Source organism: Mus caroli, unplaced genomic scaffold, assembly GCF_978045245.1.
Source record: "Mus caroli unplaced genomic scaffold, Mus_caroli_1 scaffold_15, whole genome shotgun sequence".
Taxonomy (NCBI): domain Eukaryota; kingdom Metazoa; phylum Chordata; class Mammalia; order Rodentia; family Muridae; genus Mus; species Mus caroli.
In genome coordinates, this window is record NW_028227270.1 from 22,056,890 (window position 1) to 22,074,764 (window position 17,875).

The 17,875-nt window shown below is 47.0% G+C and overlaps 1 protein-coding gene across 2 annotated transcripts in view; it reads right to left on the reverse strand.

Moving 5' to 3' along the window:
• Positions 1-367: 367 nt before the first annotated feature.
• Positions 368-17,875, reverse strand: part of Znf366 (zinc finger protein 366) — a 66,044-nt gene continuing 48,536 nt past the window's right edge. For both annotated transcript variants that reach the window (XM_085830886.1, XM_021180845.2), the window contains exons 3-5: positions 16,337-16,528; positions 6,533-6,707; positions 368-4,425 (exon numbers count right to left, since the gene is read on the reverse strand). In XM_085830886.1, the coding sequence (XP_085687012.1) occupies positions 3,875-4,425; positions 6,533-6,707; positions 16,337-16,528 (918 nt within the window). In that variant the 3' untranslated portion in view covers positions 368-3,874. The remainder of the gene's footprint in view (positions 4,426-6,532; positions 6,708-16,336; positions 16,529-17,875) is intronic.

The window sequence follows — 17,875 nt, forward strand, 5'->3', positions numbered from 1 at the left end:
AGAACAAACTTGCATCAGGCTTTGTGCTTTGAAGCAAGAAAAACCTTAGTACTATGTATTTTGGCAGCTTCCTTTCCAATTTTTCAAGTACTGGTAAATAAGTAACACAGTTCTTTCAACTTTTTTTTTTATTTACTTAAATTAACAAAACACAGGCTACATGCCATTTTCAGGTAAACTGCCTGGAAACAGGAAGTAACATTCACAACCTGGCTTGCTAGATAGTTGGAGCTTTAGTTTTTAACTGGCAAGCCCAAATTCTGTAGAAAGAGCAACATTTGGTGTAATGTCCAAATATATGAAGGATTTTAAATAGCTTGGTTACATTTTGTTTCAGCAAAGCAGAGAAAGATCATAATTCAAAGCATAATATTAATATTTTATTGAATGTCTTTGGGGCTCAATAAATACAGAATGCACAGTGATTGAACTTCCTTCAGCAACTACTTACATCCAGATATACCCATTAGCTCCTTTTGGCTTGGGAAAGATTGACTTTGTTGTCATTGGCCAAAGGGATATCCAAGTTTAAAAAACATAAAAGGATGAAAGAGGGATACAATAAACTAAGAAGGACCAACAAAAGCCTGAGTAAAAGGGCAGGAAACAAATTCACCACTATGCCAGATGGCTAGCTGGTTCAAAGTAATGATGGTCCAAAGCCTGGTAAGTCAAAGTGATGATGGTCCAAAGCCTGGGAGGTCAAAGTCATAATGGCCCAAAGGCTGGGAAGTCAAGGTGATGATGGCCCAAAGGCTGGGAAGTTAAGGTGATGATGGCCCAAAGGCTGGGAAGTCAAAGTGTTGATGGTCCAGAGCCTGGGAAGTTTTCAGAATTCTATAATTCGATGAAGGGTGTGACTTTGAAGTGCTGGTGACCTTGGATGACTTTGTTCTTTGGCTTGCTGAGGTGGGGTCCATGAGGCCTACTTCAGATTTGTATCTGGTTAATCTGAGGAAGGTTGGCCTCATGTTTCCCAATGTCCAGGAACCTGATCTCCTTGGGATGCTTTTGAGAAGCCAAGGAACAATACTAACGACTGTGTTGGGATAACAGGTGTAAATGAGGGCTGCTGCCTCCTCTGCACATGAAACCTGGGGCTGGCTCTACTTTCAGGTGAGTGTTGGATTGTCCTTCAGGTTATAGCCTACAAAGTCTTTCATACTGGGAAGTAAAAGCCAGAGACAGGCTCAGGGGCATATTCCATACCACATTGTGGTTCTTTTCCTGGATCTTTCTTCTCTCTCCATGCAATCTCACTCAGGATGATAACACATTTGTGATGACACAGAAGAAGCCTGCTGCTTTGAGTGAAATGGGCCTGGGAGCTGGAAATCTCCTTTTTACCAGCTCTGGAGGGGCCTATGATGGAACATCCAACTCTTCAAAACATGTTCTCAAACCACCAATCTAGACCATTCTCTCTCTGACACAACTGGTTCTTCAAACATTCCCACAAGATTTGTTTTGGAATAGACTACATTCTGCTCCTCTGGGTTTTCCTGGCTCCTTCTATTCCAACAGGACACCCAGAGGCACCTGGAAGCATGAGTAACTGATCAGGCACAGTTCGTGTGCCTCAATTCTCTATTCATGGATGAAGCTTCCTGGACACTTTTATCTAAGACACCAAAAAGCCCCATTCGCAGTGAATGGAAGGGATCTTGCCCATCTGAAGACTTCAACAATTTGTCCTGAGTGGCACTTGTGGCCATAGAAACCCAGGGAAATCTCCCCACCATCCACCTTTGCAGGTGTTATGACCTAGAGATGTGCACAGCTGGAAGTAGGAAACACACAAGCCTTTTGTCCTTCGCTGGGGTAGTCGTGGTAGGAGAAATGGCTGAGAGCTTGTCCATCCATGCACATAAGTAAATGATGGGGACTGGGTGAGCCTCATGGAGAAGCAGCTTGACTGACAGGGATAGCTGCATCTAGTACTAAGAGACTGAGGGAGGAGAGGAAGCAAGGCAGTCTCTAGAACCTGGCTTTACCAAGAATGTTCACACTCTCAGCCAAAAGAGAGGTTTTACAGAAACACAGCCTAGAACCTACCGTGAGTTGGTGACATGAAAGTGGCCTGTGCAGCACTGCTTTCCATGGTGGCTGGGTCTAAGAAGGCCAGCCTAATAGGCCCAGCAGATCCAATATAATTCTCACAGTACACTGCAACAGTTTACACATCTGGGCAAGAGTAAGAGGCATCACAGGCCAGCCACAATGTGTGGATGTGTGTGTGTGTGTGTGTGTGTGTGTGTGTGTCTGAGAGAGAGAGAGAGAGTATGTTTGTGTGTGTGCATGGTGTGTGTGTGTGTGTGTGTGTGTGTGTGTGTGTGTGTGTGTATGTGAGAAGTGTGTGTGTTATGTGTATGGTGTATGTGTGTGAGGGGTGTGTGTGTATGGCATATGTGTGCAGTGTGTGTGTCTCTATGTGTGGTGTGACATATGGTATATGTTGTGTGATGTATGGTATGTGTGAATGTGGCGCGTGCGCGTGTGTGTGTGTGTGTCTGTCTGTCTGTCTGTCTGTGGTGTATCCTTGGGAGGATGACAAAACAAGAATGAAGATCCATGTCAGCATTGTGCTTGCAGGTCTCCTGTCTGCCACCTCACTGTATCTAAAGACAGGATCAAAACTATGTCTGAACATGGGAAGTCCCAGGAGACAGAACTGGGTGAGGACTACATGAGACCAATGCTCTTCTTTTTCAAGAGGCACCTATTGGTGATTGGGAAACTCCCGGTGCTGAGCCCCACTCCAAGTGGATTAACTCAGAGCCTTACAGGGTTTTGTTTACTTCCATCTTTTTTTCTGTAAGAGAAGCTTTGACCTTGCAATCCAGGCTGGTTTCAAACACGAGGCCATCCTCCTGCCTCAGCCTCCCAAGTGCTGGGGTTACAGTTGTGAGCTACCATGCCTCGTTACATCAGTGTGTTCTAAAGGACCTACTGGATGATTCTCACATGTAGCCAGCTCTCAGAGGATAGCTCAGGTCTTGGTTATGGTGATGAGTGGGCCATCATTCCTCTATCCAAATAAATCAGAGTTTGTTTTAGGGAACAGTTCTGAACCCCATTTCATGCCCAAGCTCCACTGCTCACTCTGAAAGGCGATTCTCCTTTCAGTTGCTTCGTGGGGCATGAGGCCTCCGAGCAAGGTGAGAGAGCTCTTGAGGAGGGGTTTGACCTGAAGATCTGGGACCCCCAAGCATGATCCACATGTCTACAGGGGTGGCCCAAATGTCCCACTGACCAGGAAAGCTGAGGCAGAAGATATGACCCAACCAGATGTCTGAGCATCATCTGGTTCTTCTGTCTTAGTCAAAATGATTCACCTTCTCCTGAAAACCAACCTCACGTTTACAGGAACTACTTGAGCCTTCCCAACAGCTCATCTCTCGCATCATTTCCTGTGTTTCTATTATTTAATAGAAGCTATATTTTTATATATACAACTACTAATATTTTCACCTATGATACTGTAACCTTCATAAATGCAACTAAATAGTCGCTAATTAAGGTAACAGGAGCACCACACTCCTGCAAGTAGAAAGACTTTTGCATCACTGCATGTTAGGAGAAAGCAGTGTCTAAAAGCACCTCGAGGTTCAGCTTGCAGTTAGATATCTAGAAGAATACACAGTTCATCATGTGGGTGATGTGTAAAATAACACCAAAGGGCCCCTGCACGTGTATAAAATTGCCGAGTGCCCAAGGAAGGACCTGAGAAGCCGATGTTACCCACGCATTTAGTCTGAGTCGTTTGTAAAGATTGGCGCCACTCTCCCGTTTGCTTCAAATGACAGTTCTTACAGATAGCTATAGTTGAACTGCCTAGATCTCCTTTTTCAAATGTAATTTTAAAGCCGTTCACTTAGATACCCAAAAGGACTGCTTGTTTTTCCATTTTCCTCTCCAGCAATTCTTTTAAGCCCTCATCTCTGTGCTTGAAGTATAAGTAATCAGAAAACGAGGGGCCCTGTCCGCCGCTTTGCAACAGCCGGCTGCTCAGGCGCTCCCCTCTGATGGCGCAGTCTATGTCTTTGCCCTCGCAGTCTATGTCACTGCCCTCATGGTCCTCGCTCCTGTCCTCCTGCTGCTCTTCCGGAGCATCCTGATCCCTGCATCCTTCTCCAGGGCCCTGCAGGGCCTGCTCCTGCTTGGTGGACAGATCCTCAGGCGCGCAGAGCTGCTGGCTCTCCGGGGCCAGACTGGGGCTATAGGGCTCCACTTCGTAGCAGTTGTCCTCTTCCCCGGCCTCCTCCTCCTCGTCCTGGCAGAGGCAGTCCTGCGTGCTGTCCACGTCGGACTGGAACATTGGCCCCTTTGCACTGCGCTTCTGGGAGAGGTCAAATGGCTCCTCCTGCTCTAGATTCCTCAGGACACCAGCAGACTGCGCCAGGACGAGTCGTCCCCTACCCAGACCTGCAGGACCAGAGCAGAATTTATGTGTCTGAAAAAATGTCATGCCCCAGGCCCTTTAGGCATTCTGATTGTTCATTTTAAAAACGAGGGTGGGCTGGGGTGGTGGGTGGGAGGGGGGAAGAGCTCCCGCTAAGGACTCGGCCATGGGAAACTTGTTATTCATAGAACTCGTTAAGGCAGACCTGGCACCCTGTGTCCTAACTTAGCATGTCTCTACTGAGAATTTAAAATATGAAAAAGTAAGGAGAGCTGTGGGAACACAGAGTACATGTGAAATATTTTTTATTATTCTAAAAATGAAAAATAGTATCTAAAGTGTGGTTTAAACACATACATGGAACTACACAATGAACTATATCTGCTTGACAAAAATGTGAACTACCTGAGAATACATACACGTATTCTCTGTGTATTCTAAGTTAAAATCTCCCTCTCCCTCTCCCTCTCCCTCTCCCTCTCCCTCTCCCTCTCCCTCTCCCTCTCCCTCTCCCTCTCCCTCTCCCTCTCCCTCTCCCTCTCCCTCTCCCTCTCCCTCTCCCTCTCCCTCTCCCTCTCCCTCTCCCTCTCCCTCTCCCTCTCCCTCTCCCTCTCCCTCTCCCTCTCCTTTCCTCCCCTACTTATGTCATTTCTTCCCTTTTTTATTTCCTTATCAAAACTGTCCAGAAGGATGTAGGCTCAGAATTCAAAATTGATGAACTCTGAATTGACCACTGCACTTTCTCCTCACTCCTCAAATATTTCTCATTTTTCTTTTAACAGAGAACATTTAGTCCTCAATAACTATTGAGCTCTCAAGACCTCAGATGGATAAAGCCGCAGCAAAGACAGTTCATCTTCAAACAGAGACAAACTAAGCCACGCAACTCCGCAGCCTGTGGTCCCTATGCACAGAGTAGAGGTTCTCCGGAGGCGCTCACAGAATCCCTGACCCTGATCCTGACCTGACATCCCTGCAATGGACTGGGTGATCTGAGGCAGGGGCTCCTTTTCGCTTGGGTCCAGAAACATGGACTTAGGGATTAGCCCTGGGCACAGACTGCGGCTCATTTCATCTTGAGTTCAAGGCCTCTCTGCCTGTGGTGACCCAAACCAGACTGTCAGACCCAGCAGGGACGCGGAGGGTTTGAGAAACAGGAAGGGAGGAGACCCGGACACAGCAGGTGGCAGGCTGTGGTGGGAGAGAAGAAAGGAAGGGTTGGGGCTCTGAGGGACAAAGATGCCCGCTGTCCATAGCTTTAATCTTGTCCGGGGCCAAGAGGAATCTTTTCATCTTTCTAATGATTTTTGGGGGGGAGGCTTTGTGTTTATTTGTTTTATTTTGTTTTGTTTTGTAGGGCTAGCTGATGAGGTGACTAAGTAGCCTGCGGCACTCAGGGGACCTGGAACATAAAGTGTTCACTGACACAGGCCTGGAGCTAAGGAGATTAAATAAGCAAGAGGTTTTCATTAGCTCAGTCGAGACACAAACCCCTGCTCACATGGGAGCTGGGGCAATAGGGAAGCCACCCTTGTGTGAACAGAAACCTTGCTCACTGCAAATACATCTCTGCCACTGCCTGGGATGCAGATCTATCATTTGATTTTGAAAATGGAAGAAAACCCCCACATCAACTAGCTATGTGAGAAGTGTATGTAATGATATAATAATGACTATCTACAATAAAGTCGTCATACAATAAGGATATAACAAAGACTGAGTTGAAAAGGCCTGGGTTCGAATTCTAAATTTGCTTTTTTTTTTCTTTCTCTTTTTCATTGAGCAACTTTGGAAGTCTCAGATTTCCAACCTGCAAGATAGACACAATAGATGTTCTCTAGCTGGGAGTGACTGGGGATTTAAAGAGATAAAGCACACAGTGTATTGCCCAAGACAAAGAAGTCATGGCCTGTGCCACTGGCATCATAATTGTGTTCCAGAGTTGCTCAGTGACTCGTTTACTCTTGCCTGCTCTGCTGCTCTGCTGTGGTCACTAAAATACACCCCCTGCCATGGGCAAGAATAACCCCATCCCACCCCGAGAAGTGCCCCCATAAAAGCACGCTGCTCTTCCATGTGCTGTCCCCTGGGTATGGCAGGCAGGACTTCCCACCACACTGGAGGTAGTACCTTGAGAGTGAAGGCCTCGCTCCATCACTCCGTGCTTGACCTTCATGTGGCGGGTCAGGTTCCCCTTCAGTGTGAACTTACTGGGACAGTAGAGACACTTGAAGGGCTTGCTGTCCGAGTGCAGGTGCAGGTGCCCCATCAGGTTGTGCATTCTGTTGAATTCCTTCCCACACAGCTGTTGGAGATAGAGACCAGGGCACAGTGATCTTGCCAGGGAGAACCGGTGTTCTAGTGGTGGTAAGGGGGCTGAAGAGCCCTGGCCACACCTGCTTGGTGCTATTACTACTTCTAAAGACAATGTCCCCCTGACAGGTGTGGAGGGGCGTGCAGGTGCTACCTGGGTGTCGGAAGTGGGGCAGGCGGGGTGTATTGTGAGACACAGGTGTCCAGGATCTCTAATCTCAACGCCCAGATTGCAAAGCTTGAAATTAAAGCTTTTTTTTTGTCTTGTGGCAGGGTCTTATATAGTCCAGGCTGACCTCAAACTTACTATGTAGCTAGTTAAAAGAGGCAGAAATAGAAGAAAGGGGCCATCTTTTCTCTGGGTAGAGATCTAAAGATATGAGAATATTGACATATATAGATATAAAGATATAGCTATGGATAAACGTGTAGATTTAGGTATAGATAAAAGCAGACTTTTAGAGATGTACACATCTGTGCGTTTGTCTAAGTTTATGGATGTGTAACCTGTGTGGGCCCATGTGCATGCAGATGAACAAGCAGTTGTGGGCCACCCAGTGTGGGTGCATACATGACAGATCTCAAGAGGGGATCTGATACTCCTCCACAGAAGAAAAGTACGCAAAGGGTGACTCTGGGGTCCATTTTGTCCCAGTGCCTCAGGAGAGCAGCATTTGGGAGCTTCAGCGTTTTCCTTGGTTCTGCAGTGAGGGAGACAAAGACGGATTCTGTGTCTGTGCTTAGAGCAGCGTGTTAAGCAGTGGTAGAGCATTCTGCTTTGCCCTCAGTCCCTGGGGGGACTGGTTGGGGCAATGTGTGGTGAGAGAAATCACAGGGAGGATGTGAGGTAAGGCGTCTCCTGGGGCTTATATCAGCTTTCCCTTCTACTGACAGAGGTCTTCCAAGCTAATGTTGAAGCTTCTAGATTGAATTTCTATTACCAAAGACACTGTCCTCTTTAGGGAAGGGCAATGGAGCTAACTTTGAATGAATGGGCAAGAGCTGACAAGATTGACCTTCGGAGGCACAAGACTGTTGGGTGTCTGAGGAGCCAGCCTGGGGCTGCACAGCAGACCCAAAACAATCCATGCGCAGACTATGAGTGGTTGGTTCTGTACCTACGTGAGGATTTGGAGTACATTTCTCCCCTCTAATTCCTTGCCAGCAAGAATGAATTTTTGATGCTAGGCAGAGTTCTTAGGTCAGAGTAAGTACGCACCATACACATTAGAAGACAGCGACCCAAAGCCAGGGGATGCAGCACAAAGGTACAGTGTTTGCACAGACCGTGCCCGCACCGGGTTTGAACTCCACCATGGAGGAGGGAACAACAACAAAAGATGACAGCTTAAGAGGAAAAAAGGATGGGAAAGCTGACCCAATTCCAACCTCCACAAGCAAAGCCATATGTAGCCTGGACACTTCCTTTATTCCCACTAGACAGAACTCATGAAGGCACTAATCTGAGCTCAGTTTTGCACATGTCTAAAGTTGTTTTCTTTTTAAAGTTATGATAGCTTAGCTTTCCTGCTTCTTTATTGGAGCTGAGGAACAAAGCTTCAAATCTAAAGATCCACGTTAGGCATTGCGAGTCCAAGAACGTTTGAAAGAAAGGAACTACAGCTCATGTGTTTTGTGGGGTGATCCCTGGGCATCTAGAGGCATGTTGCTGTTGCAATTGCTGAGACCAGTGCTGAATCAACACTGGTAATGTAATCTGTGCGGGCTGTGCCTGTCTTTGGGTTGTACCTTGCCTTGGGTTTGCCTGACACATGGCAGGTCTTCTGTTAGTAGGTGGGACACATTGCAGTAGAAGAACTTAAAGAGGAAAAGGCCCCAAGTGGAAGAGAAGAAGGTATGTAGGGGGAGAGAAGCTGAGGGCTAAAAGATGACTTTAATCATCAAGCAATGCAGCCATAGAGAGGGTCAAATGCTCCCCTCTGATGCAATCACAGATGAGTCAGATGCTCCCCTGCAAAGCAGAACTCTATCACTGAAAGCGAAGGAAACAGGCCTCTGTGCTGGCTTCCATAGTGGGAGACATTCCTCTTCTAGTTATTCTCGTGATGCTCAGGTATCAGACTCAGGATTGGCCTGAAGAATGCTTCACTAGAGAGAGAGATCTGGGGCAAGAGCTTAGTTGGTAAAGTGCTTGCCATGCAAGCATGAGGACCCCCAGCACCTGCATAGATCTCTGAGTGTGGTGGCACACTGCTTCTGCAACCCTCTTGCTGAGGTGGTAGAGATGGGCAGGTCCCTGGGGGCTTACTAGACAGATAGCCTTACTAGACATGGCACTTAGGTGAGGGGGGCAGAGAACCTGATGGCTTCTAAAGAATGACTTCTGGGGTTGACCTTAGGCCTCCACGTGAACATGCACCACACACACACACACACACACACACACAACTGGCAGGTAGTTCATCCCTTTCTTGAAGAATGTGTAGTATGCCCTTTACTTTTGATTTGGCACAAGTGTGAATTGCCTTCATTCATATTTATAGACACATGAATCTGCCTTACACTACACGAACTGCTGCCATTGTGAAAAGGGTCAACTGCTTAGAGCTGTTACACCCACCACACCTGGGACTTGGGGACTTGGGACTGCAATTCATCTACCCCAAGGTTTCACCTGTCAACCTTCAACCTTCAGACTTCCCTCACCGCAGATCTGCCCTCAGAGTTCTGTGCTTGTCATGATGGCCACCTCTGGGTATCTTGCAGGTTCCTCTTCAGCCTCAGACAAGTGTGCTGTCTAGTTTTACGTCTACTTGTCACCAGCTAGAGTTATATGAAGGGAGGGACCTCAATTAAGAAAATGCCTCCGTAAGATCCAACATTTTCTTCATTACAGCGATTGATGTGATGTGCTGTCCCTGGGCTGATGGCCCTGGATTCTCTAATAAAGCAAGCCATAGGGAGCAAGTCAGTAAGCAACATGTTTCCACGTCCTCTGCATCAGCTCCTGCCTCCGGGTTCCTGCCCTTACTTCCCTCATGATGGACTGTAAGCTGAAAAGTCAACCCTTTCTTCCCCAAGTGGCTTTGATTATGGTGTTTTATCACCATTAATAACCATAACTAGGACAGACAAACTACCTTTTGATCCTTTCTGAGAGCCCGGTGTATGCATTGTTCACTGCTACCAGTTTTCTGGCTCAATTCACTCAACATGAAACTTTTGGGACATTTTAGTGGCCTATGGGAACATTATGACTTTTAAATTATATTGTCAGACCTATGAGTTCAAGGCAAGCATGGTCTACTTAATGAACTCCAGGACAGCCAGGACCTCATAAAGGAACGCTGTCTTGAAAAACCAAAATGACCAAAAATTTAAAAAAATATATTATATTGTGCTCCACAGTAATCCCAGTGGCCTGAAGGAAAGTCCACTGTGAGTTCATGATGGGTCAGCTTTGATTCCAGTATCTGTGCTGTTGGCAAGTTTAATTTTTTTTAATAGTAGAGTGGTAGCCTGTTGGTTGTAACAAGGGAGAGATAGCACAATGGTGAGTGGAGGCACATCAACTTTAATAGGTGTTGGAAGGCCCAAACAGGGCCCAGGCAGTTTTTAATGCCAGGGTCATCTCTATTTTCTTTGTAACCAACCTCAGTATCAGGGACCCGGCTACTTAAGAGGAGTTGTTAAGCCTGAGGCTGGGAGAATATGTAACAAGTCAGGAAAATAGCATCACCTTATACAACAATCTTAAAATATAGCCATTACTTATTCTCCTCCTGCACGCACACCAGTTTGTAAAAGAAAACCTGCACTGGCAGAAGGGTGGAGTCAGACCATGAAGGACCCGAAACACCCGGGCCTCATTCACATCTCAGCAATAGTTACTCAGTGTCTCCCCCACCTCTGACCTCTTGCTCTCATTCAGAACACTCACGTCTTTCTAGTTCCCAGAAGAATGCCCTCACATGGCAATGCCCAAGTAGAGAGAGGTTTTGTTTTGATGTCTGTGTAACTCAGAGCCATTCCACGCAGACAATAAAGAGGGGTCAGGAAAATGAGGCTAGACTGGGATCTGCTACCTACAGAGTCCAGGAATGTCAGCTCTAAGCAGAGTTCCTGCAGCTGGGAACAGGAGCAAGAGTGCAGAGGGACTACCAGCCAAACTCATTTCTTCTCTGAGAAAAACAAAATTAGTAGCTGAAGGAAGGCTTCCTGAATTGAAAACGTAAACACATTCCTAAGCCAGGACTGGATGAAGGATCTCCTTCCCAACAAGATCTGCATCAAAGTAAGAGAGATACTGGTAGGGGGCTGAGGATACAACTTCCATCTTTCCAGATGTGAGCCATCGCACCCCAGTGAGGGTGCTGTGCTTTTCAAACATCAAAGGAACAAAAAGGAATCTTCTGGCTGAACCCCTGCCCGGTGACCTGGGGCTGAAGAGAAGCCCAACTCTGGGATTCATGGGAGATTCACTACAGATCACAGGCTTTTGGAAAGCCCAGCATCTGTCTCTCTGATGTCCTGGATGCCCTTGAAACAGCTGGAATGCGTCCTCTTTGCTTCAGCCTCCTTTCTCTGGCCTCTTGGTGCCCTTCCCCGCCTCCTCCCAGAGATACAGGGCCTAGAGTTGCTCGCTTCCCAGGAACCCCCGAGGCAGCAGCTGCCACAGAGAGGTCAGCGGTGGGCAGAGACAGAGCAATCACAGCGGCCACTTGGCTAAGTCCAGAGGCTTAGAAGGTCAAGCAGCACTAGACCAGGCTACTCCCTGAGGTGAGCTTCAGAGCCAAGATGCACCAGGAAGCTATGCTTTCCTACCCAGAGAGGAGAGGTCAAAGAGCTTCAGCCAGCCCCAGAGAATGGCCGCCCTTCCCTCACATTCCTCTCCCTCTCTCCTCTTTAATAAGAAGGGTGTTCCTTTCCTCAAAGGGAGAGGAAGGGAGGGAGGGAGGGAGGGAGAGAGAGTGTAAACTGTCCAAAAGGACCGTGAGAAAACAGGAAGCTTTGAAAAGTACAAGAGAAAGCAAGATGAAATCTATTTGCAGGCGGGCCCCTGGGGACATGTGAGGCATTGTTAAACAGGCAGTTCATACAGCAATATCCTTCCTTCTGCCTAGGAGGAGGGCTTTGCTGCCAAAAGGCTGCTATCTGGTCACTGCCTTAACCCCCTCCACACCAACCTGAAAACCCTCACCATGGGCACTGGCACTGAGTCCCTATAAACTATCCAGTCTGATCTCCCTCCTTTCAGTATACCAAACAGCCCACAATCCGTTTGATGCAGGAAGTAGAACCCCCTTTTCCAGGCAACTAACTTTATCTGTCTGCCCCACTCATGGTTCTGCACTCAGCCCTCCTCTGCTGTAGAAAAGGCAGTAGAAGACCTGGTGACTCATAACTTAGGCAGCTCTGGGCTTCACCCATCTCAAAAGGGAATTTGTTCCGGAAATTCTGGATGGAAGCTTTTCCTGGTTTTCCCGGTCTTTTGGAAGGTTTTCCAAAGACGGCAGCTGGTTCTTAGCTATTATGGAGTGCCGCCGCTATAGAGATAGTATCCAAATCAAGAGCTGTGTGCTTACACCAAATCTGGGAAGCATATCTGTGAAACATAACTTAAGCCTACAGGCTGGCTCTCTAGACAAACTCCAGCTGGCTGCCAGGAGCAAGGAGTCTAGAAGTCGAGCCAATAGCAAGAGTCCAGAAGGGCAGTGATAAATATATATATATGCCCTTCTTCTGTATATATATATATATATATATATATATGCCCTTCTTCTGTATATATATATATATATATATATATATATATATATATGAAACAAAGAGAGAGAAAATGGAAAACTTCCCTCTCCACTAATTTCCCATCCTATTGTTAATGCTTGGTTCTACAGTCAGTGACATTCCTCCTCCCTGGGGACAGCTGTTTCCACTGAGAACTATTTCGTGCTACAATGGGGGATTTATGTTGAAGAGGGGATTTTAATGGCCAAAATACTAAGAAATTAGAATCTGTTGCTGAAAGACTCTTTCTTGTCACTAATTGTTGGGGAAAGGCAATTGAGCAATTGAGCTACCTCAGGGCTGCAGTGGCTCAGGGCTGCAGTGGCTCCGTGGCTGCTGGAAGCCTAACTTTTTTTTTTTTTTTTGCTGACCATGTCAATCATGAGAAGAGAATAACTATATCTGCTATGACTATCAAACTTGGGTGTAATTGGTTAAGCTTGTTTCCTACCATCACTATGTGGCTGGTCAGACATTTGTCTCCATTGGTTACAAAGTGCATTGCAATGAACGAGTGGCCTCCATCTCTTGTCTTACCCTTCCAATACCCTACAAACGTCATTCAGGGACAGATTTCTATCCGGCTCAATTTGGGTAGGAAGCAAAGACCACAGGACATCCCAAGATGAACCAGGCCTCCCTCAGGCTTTACGAATCTCTCTAACCTATGGTTTTCAGGCACGGGAAGGAACCCACACACACCAGGGAAATCTGTTGAAATGATGAAGAGTGATGGTACCACAGGCTAGCCCAAAGGGTGTTGCTGTGGGGAAGTGGTAATGAGGAGAGAAAGAACCTGACAGCTTGCACTGGAGTTCTCAGGAAGAAAGGTCAAGGTGACCTACACGGATTGCTATTTCAGAAATGTCTAGGTGTTGGAGAAGGGCCAGCTAAGTATGATGAGAATGCCTTTTATCCTCCAAATTGCTTTTCCCTATGACAGACAGTACTCTCTAGGTGAAGAGCTGTATGCTGGCCTTCGGAGAGAAGCCGCCCAGCTCCTGCTCTGAGAGCTCAGGGTAAACTGTCTCTCCCGTAGAAGCTGGGATTTCACTTTCTTATGGGATCAGGCGATGTGTGCTAGACATCAAGAGCCTGAGAAACCCTTAAGGAAGGTAAAATGGAGTTTCTGAGACACCCAGCTGACTCTCCCGTGCCCTTGGGACCATGTATGGCAGGCACACAGTCATCAGGGTGGAGAAGGGTATCATTGTCTGTGAACAGAGGCCAAAAACATCCATCCAGGAAGGCCCACTGAAGCATTAGGCCCAGAGTACACTACTCTGAGCAGCTTTTGTGCCCTGGTACTACAGAGAACTTTCTAGATGCTCATGTACTGTCAGGCCCAAGAAATCTTGTAAGCCTTTGAAGGTAGGGAAACAGAACTCTTCTAGGAATGCTCCAAGATCCCAGACTGCTTAGACTGGCTTTGTCCTGACCTCCATCTCAGGGGCTCCCCCACCCCAAGGCTATGTCTGCTCTGACCTAGCCCTCCACCTCAGGGGGTTCCCCCAAGACAATATTCGTACCAAGGAATCAGAATAGATACAGTACAAATGAAAGGTAGCTGGAATGAGCAGCTGTGTATGTCTTTGGAGAGTAAACTAAGAGGTGGCTCCCTTTATATAGCAACAATTGTACTGCAACCAACAGTTGGTAAGATAATTAATGCAGCTCGTGTTTGATGTTCAAGTATAGGAAGACCCTGCCAGCACCTCCACTACAGGAGACAGTAAATCTCTGCAGGCAGAGCAACTGTCAATGGTCAATCACTGATGGGGTTGATGGGGTGAGAAGGGAAATAGAGGGGTGTCTGAGCTGAGAGGGAAGGGGTGTTTGTGGAATCCAGAGAGTTGGGGGTGCTCACAGGCCTCTTTGTCAGGAGGGTCCTGAATCTGAGTTATTGTTTCATCTGGCCTTGAAGCTGGTCATCTCTGTGAAGAGGCCTTGCCTCTCCATTCCATGCCGGGCCCTGACACATACCCATCAGCCACACTGCTCTCTCCTCCTTCAGCTCACACACTCCAGACGGACACAATGTGGCCTTCAAACCACTGAGAGCTCAGAGAGAAGGAGGGGAAACAGAAGCGGGTGTCAGGAAAGGAGTTGGGGAGAAGGCCCCTCTCCAGACAATGTCCACCCAGCCTAGGAAGCTCTGGTCCCTGACCTCTCGCCCTGTGGAGAAGCTGCCAACACAGGAAAAAAGTTCACTTCACAGGGATTCCTTCAAGCGGGGGCCACATTGCAGAGGGGTTAAGCCAGCAGCCCCTCCTGGAAGAAGGGAATCCAATTGCAGGGACTCGGATTTGCAAGTGAGTCACCCACACACCTGGCAACATGCAGCAGCAGAAAAGGAAAATTTAGGTTTCATACAGACACACTCCACTGTCTGAACGCAGTATTTCCTCTTCCCCCTCAGCTCTCTCTTCCTGACTGGGTTGATACCCACCCCTGAGGTCCTCCAACTACCCAGGCAGGCCTAAGCAACTCTCCTGGAAACAGCCATGGAGCAGGGCAGTCTTGGACAGCTGCGGTCTTGTAAGATCTCTAGCTCACACACCCTCTAAGCTGATAAAATAAGAATAAACCGAAGTAATAAGTAATCTGATTCAGCTGTTTCTAACAGCAGAGCCTAGGCCCTGGGCCACGTGGTACTCGGCTGTAAGGAAGAAATACTGAAGAGGCTCAGTTCACATTTACTCCACACAAGCATTTCTGGGGTCCTTTGGAGGAATAGCTTTGGATCCTTTTGTGCTTTTTCAGAATGCTTTGAATTGGCACATAGTAACGATTCATGTATGTTTGGTATAGTATATTTAGCTTCAGGTGTAGAACATGTTGTGAGCAGATCAGGGTCGTCAAGATACCATCACTACATAGGTCTTGATGTTGGGGATGCTCAAAATCTTTCTTTTAGGGAAACATTCGTTGAAGTCTTCATAACTAGTCACCCTGCTGTACTATGGGCCACTAGACCATATTCCTCCCATCTAACTCTATCTTTGCGCCTAACCAACCTATGTCTCCTCTCCTTCCTCTCCTTCCCAAGCTCGAGTAACCACTCTTCTCAGCTCTGCTTCTATGAGGCCAACTTAGCTTGTATGTCTAGCTAGAGCATGCAATATTTGTCTCTCTGTGCCTGATTTATTTCTCTTAACATCGCGTCCTCCAATATGGTCTCCGTTCATGTTTGACATAGATCCATGGTTTTGTTCCTTTTATGGCTGAATAGTATTCCATTGTGTATATGCTCCGGTCTCTCTCCTGATCATCTGATGTACCCATAGGTTGGTTCCACAGTTTGGCTATCATGAATATCGTTGCAACTATCTTGAGAACTAGCAATCCTACCATTGAAACTCTATCCAGAGAGAATGAAGTCAGCATGCCAGAATCCTCTTTGAGAGGTCTGCTCTCACATTGTAAGACCTAGCCCAAATGCCAAGACAGGACAGGGGAAATGTGTTAGACCTCAGATTCCTTTTTGTGGCTACTCATTGGCTTATAAGAGAAACAGGGCCAGCCTGGTTTCTCCTCTCTAGACCAGTAGTGCCCCCCTCATCACCTTCAGCCTCTTCCAAGCAATTATATAAAGAGTGTACTACACTCAGAGTTTTCATGACTGCCTGTCCATCCACGCCCTGTCCCTGAACTAAGCGGTTAGGCCACAGTCATATGAAGAGGAACCAGGGAAGGACTGCTGTGAGCTCAGGTGGCAGAAACAGGGTCAGAGTGGTGGAGCGACTTGAACTGGGTCACAGGCCTCCTCCGAGCCTCAGTCATACTACTGAAGAGATCTAGTAGAAGGCTTCCCAGGGTCTTGCCTGTCAGAGATTTGCATACCACCCCCTCCCAGTCTTTCCTTCTCCCCACCTTGCATTTGAAAGGCTTCACATCCGAGTGGACAATCATGTGAGCCTTGAGGGTCTGCTTCTGCACGAAGCTCTTGTAGCAGAGGTGACACTGGTAGGCACGGATGTTGGTGTGGATCAGCACGTGTCTCTTCATGTTGGCCAGCAGGGTGAACTCACGCCCACAGATCCCGCATTTGTGTTCCTTCACACCCTGTGCAGAGGCAAGATTCACAACCAGTGAGGGCTGAGTGTTAACCAGGCTGTCGTGAGTGTGACAGGCTGTTGCTCCCTGACACGTACATCCACAAGAAGTGTGGAGATCAAAGTGAAATCTTAAATGACACAGCCTTAGTCACATTAAATTATGATTTCCTTGGAAGTGCTGATCACATAATCTACATAATAATCTTCTTTTCTTTTCTTTTGAACATAAACTAACCGACCACTAGAATAAAAGAAACCCTCTGTTGTTCCCACTGCTGCTGGGTTAATTCTACAGCAACGGGATGAGAAGATTAATAGGGAAGATTTTGGTAAGAGCACTGTAAAATGATATGTGAAATGAGTCTATAATCTGGCTTTCAGGAGGATGAAAAGAATCTAAACTGAATGTCGTTTCCCACAAGGAAGCCAATGTTTCGCCATTTCTCACTAATGGACTCAAAAATCCCCAAAGAGCCACGCATCCTTGCTTCAGTCAATTATAGCCAGATAATCACCCTCTCCTGTTGGTCCTCTGGGTTCCCACAGGCCATGTTGACCCATGGGCCATAACTCTAGAGCCTCCTGTAGTTCAGCTGCTTTTGTGGTGGAAAATTGGCATGGATAACCTTCTAAATTGAAAAATAGAACAGAAGGTTGTCTGACTTCCTTGCTGCCTAGAGAGCAGTGTTTAAATGCTTGAGTCCTGAGGCCTTCAATACAGAGCCTTTCCAGGGACTCATAGACTGTTAGTGATCTCAGCAACCTTCACTTCCCAGAAGAAGCCCTTGCAAAATGTCTCCATCTACAGTGACTTAAGAACAATTTCAGATTTGTTTATTGTATGTATGTGAATGCTTGTGTGTGTGTACTACCTATGTGCCTAGTATCTGAGGATGTCAGAATAGGGAATCAGCTCCCCTGGAACTGGAGTTACAGATGGTTGTGAACCACCACGTGGGTGCTGGAAATGTTCTCAGGTTTTCTGCAAGAGCAACGAGTGCTCTTAACCACTTAGCATCTCTCTAGACCACTAGTGGCCTTTTGGTACAGGGCTTCACTATGTTGCTGAGTCTAGTGTTGAATTCCTGGACTGAAGTCATCCTCCTGCTCCAGCCTCCTGGGTAGCTGGGACTACAGGTGTAGACTGTTGTTCCAGGCAAGAATGACTTAAGAAGGAAGATTCAAAGAACCTTGGCATTAAAATGAGGATTAGAACAAGTTATCAAATTAACACCTTAAGGATCCATACTGTCTGCTATCCATAAGTTGTCTAAGGAAGGAGGGATTCCAAGTTAGCTCTAACGTTAGCCAGACCCTCACTTATTTAAGTTGGGGGCATGGTAAGAGGTTAGCA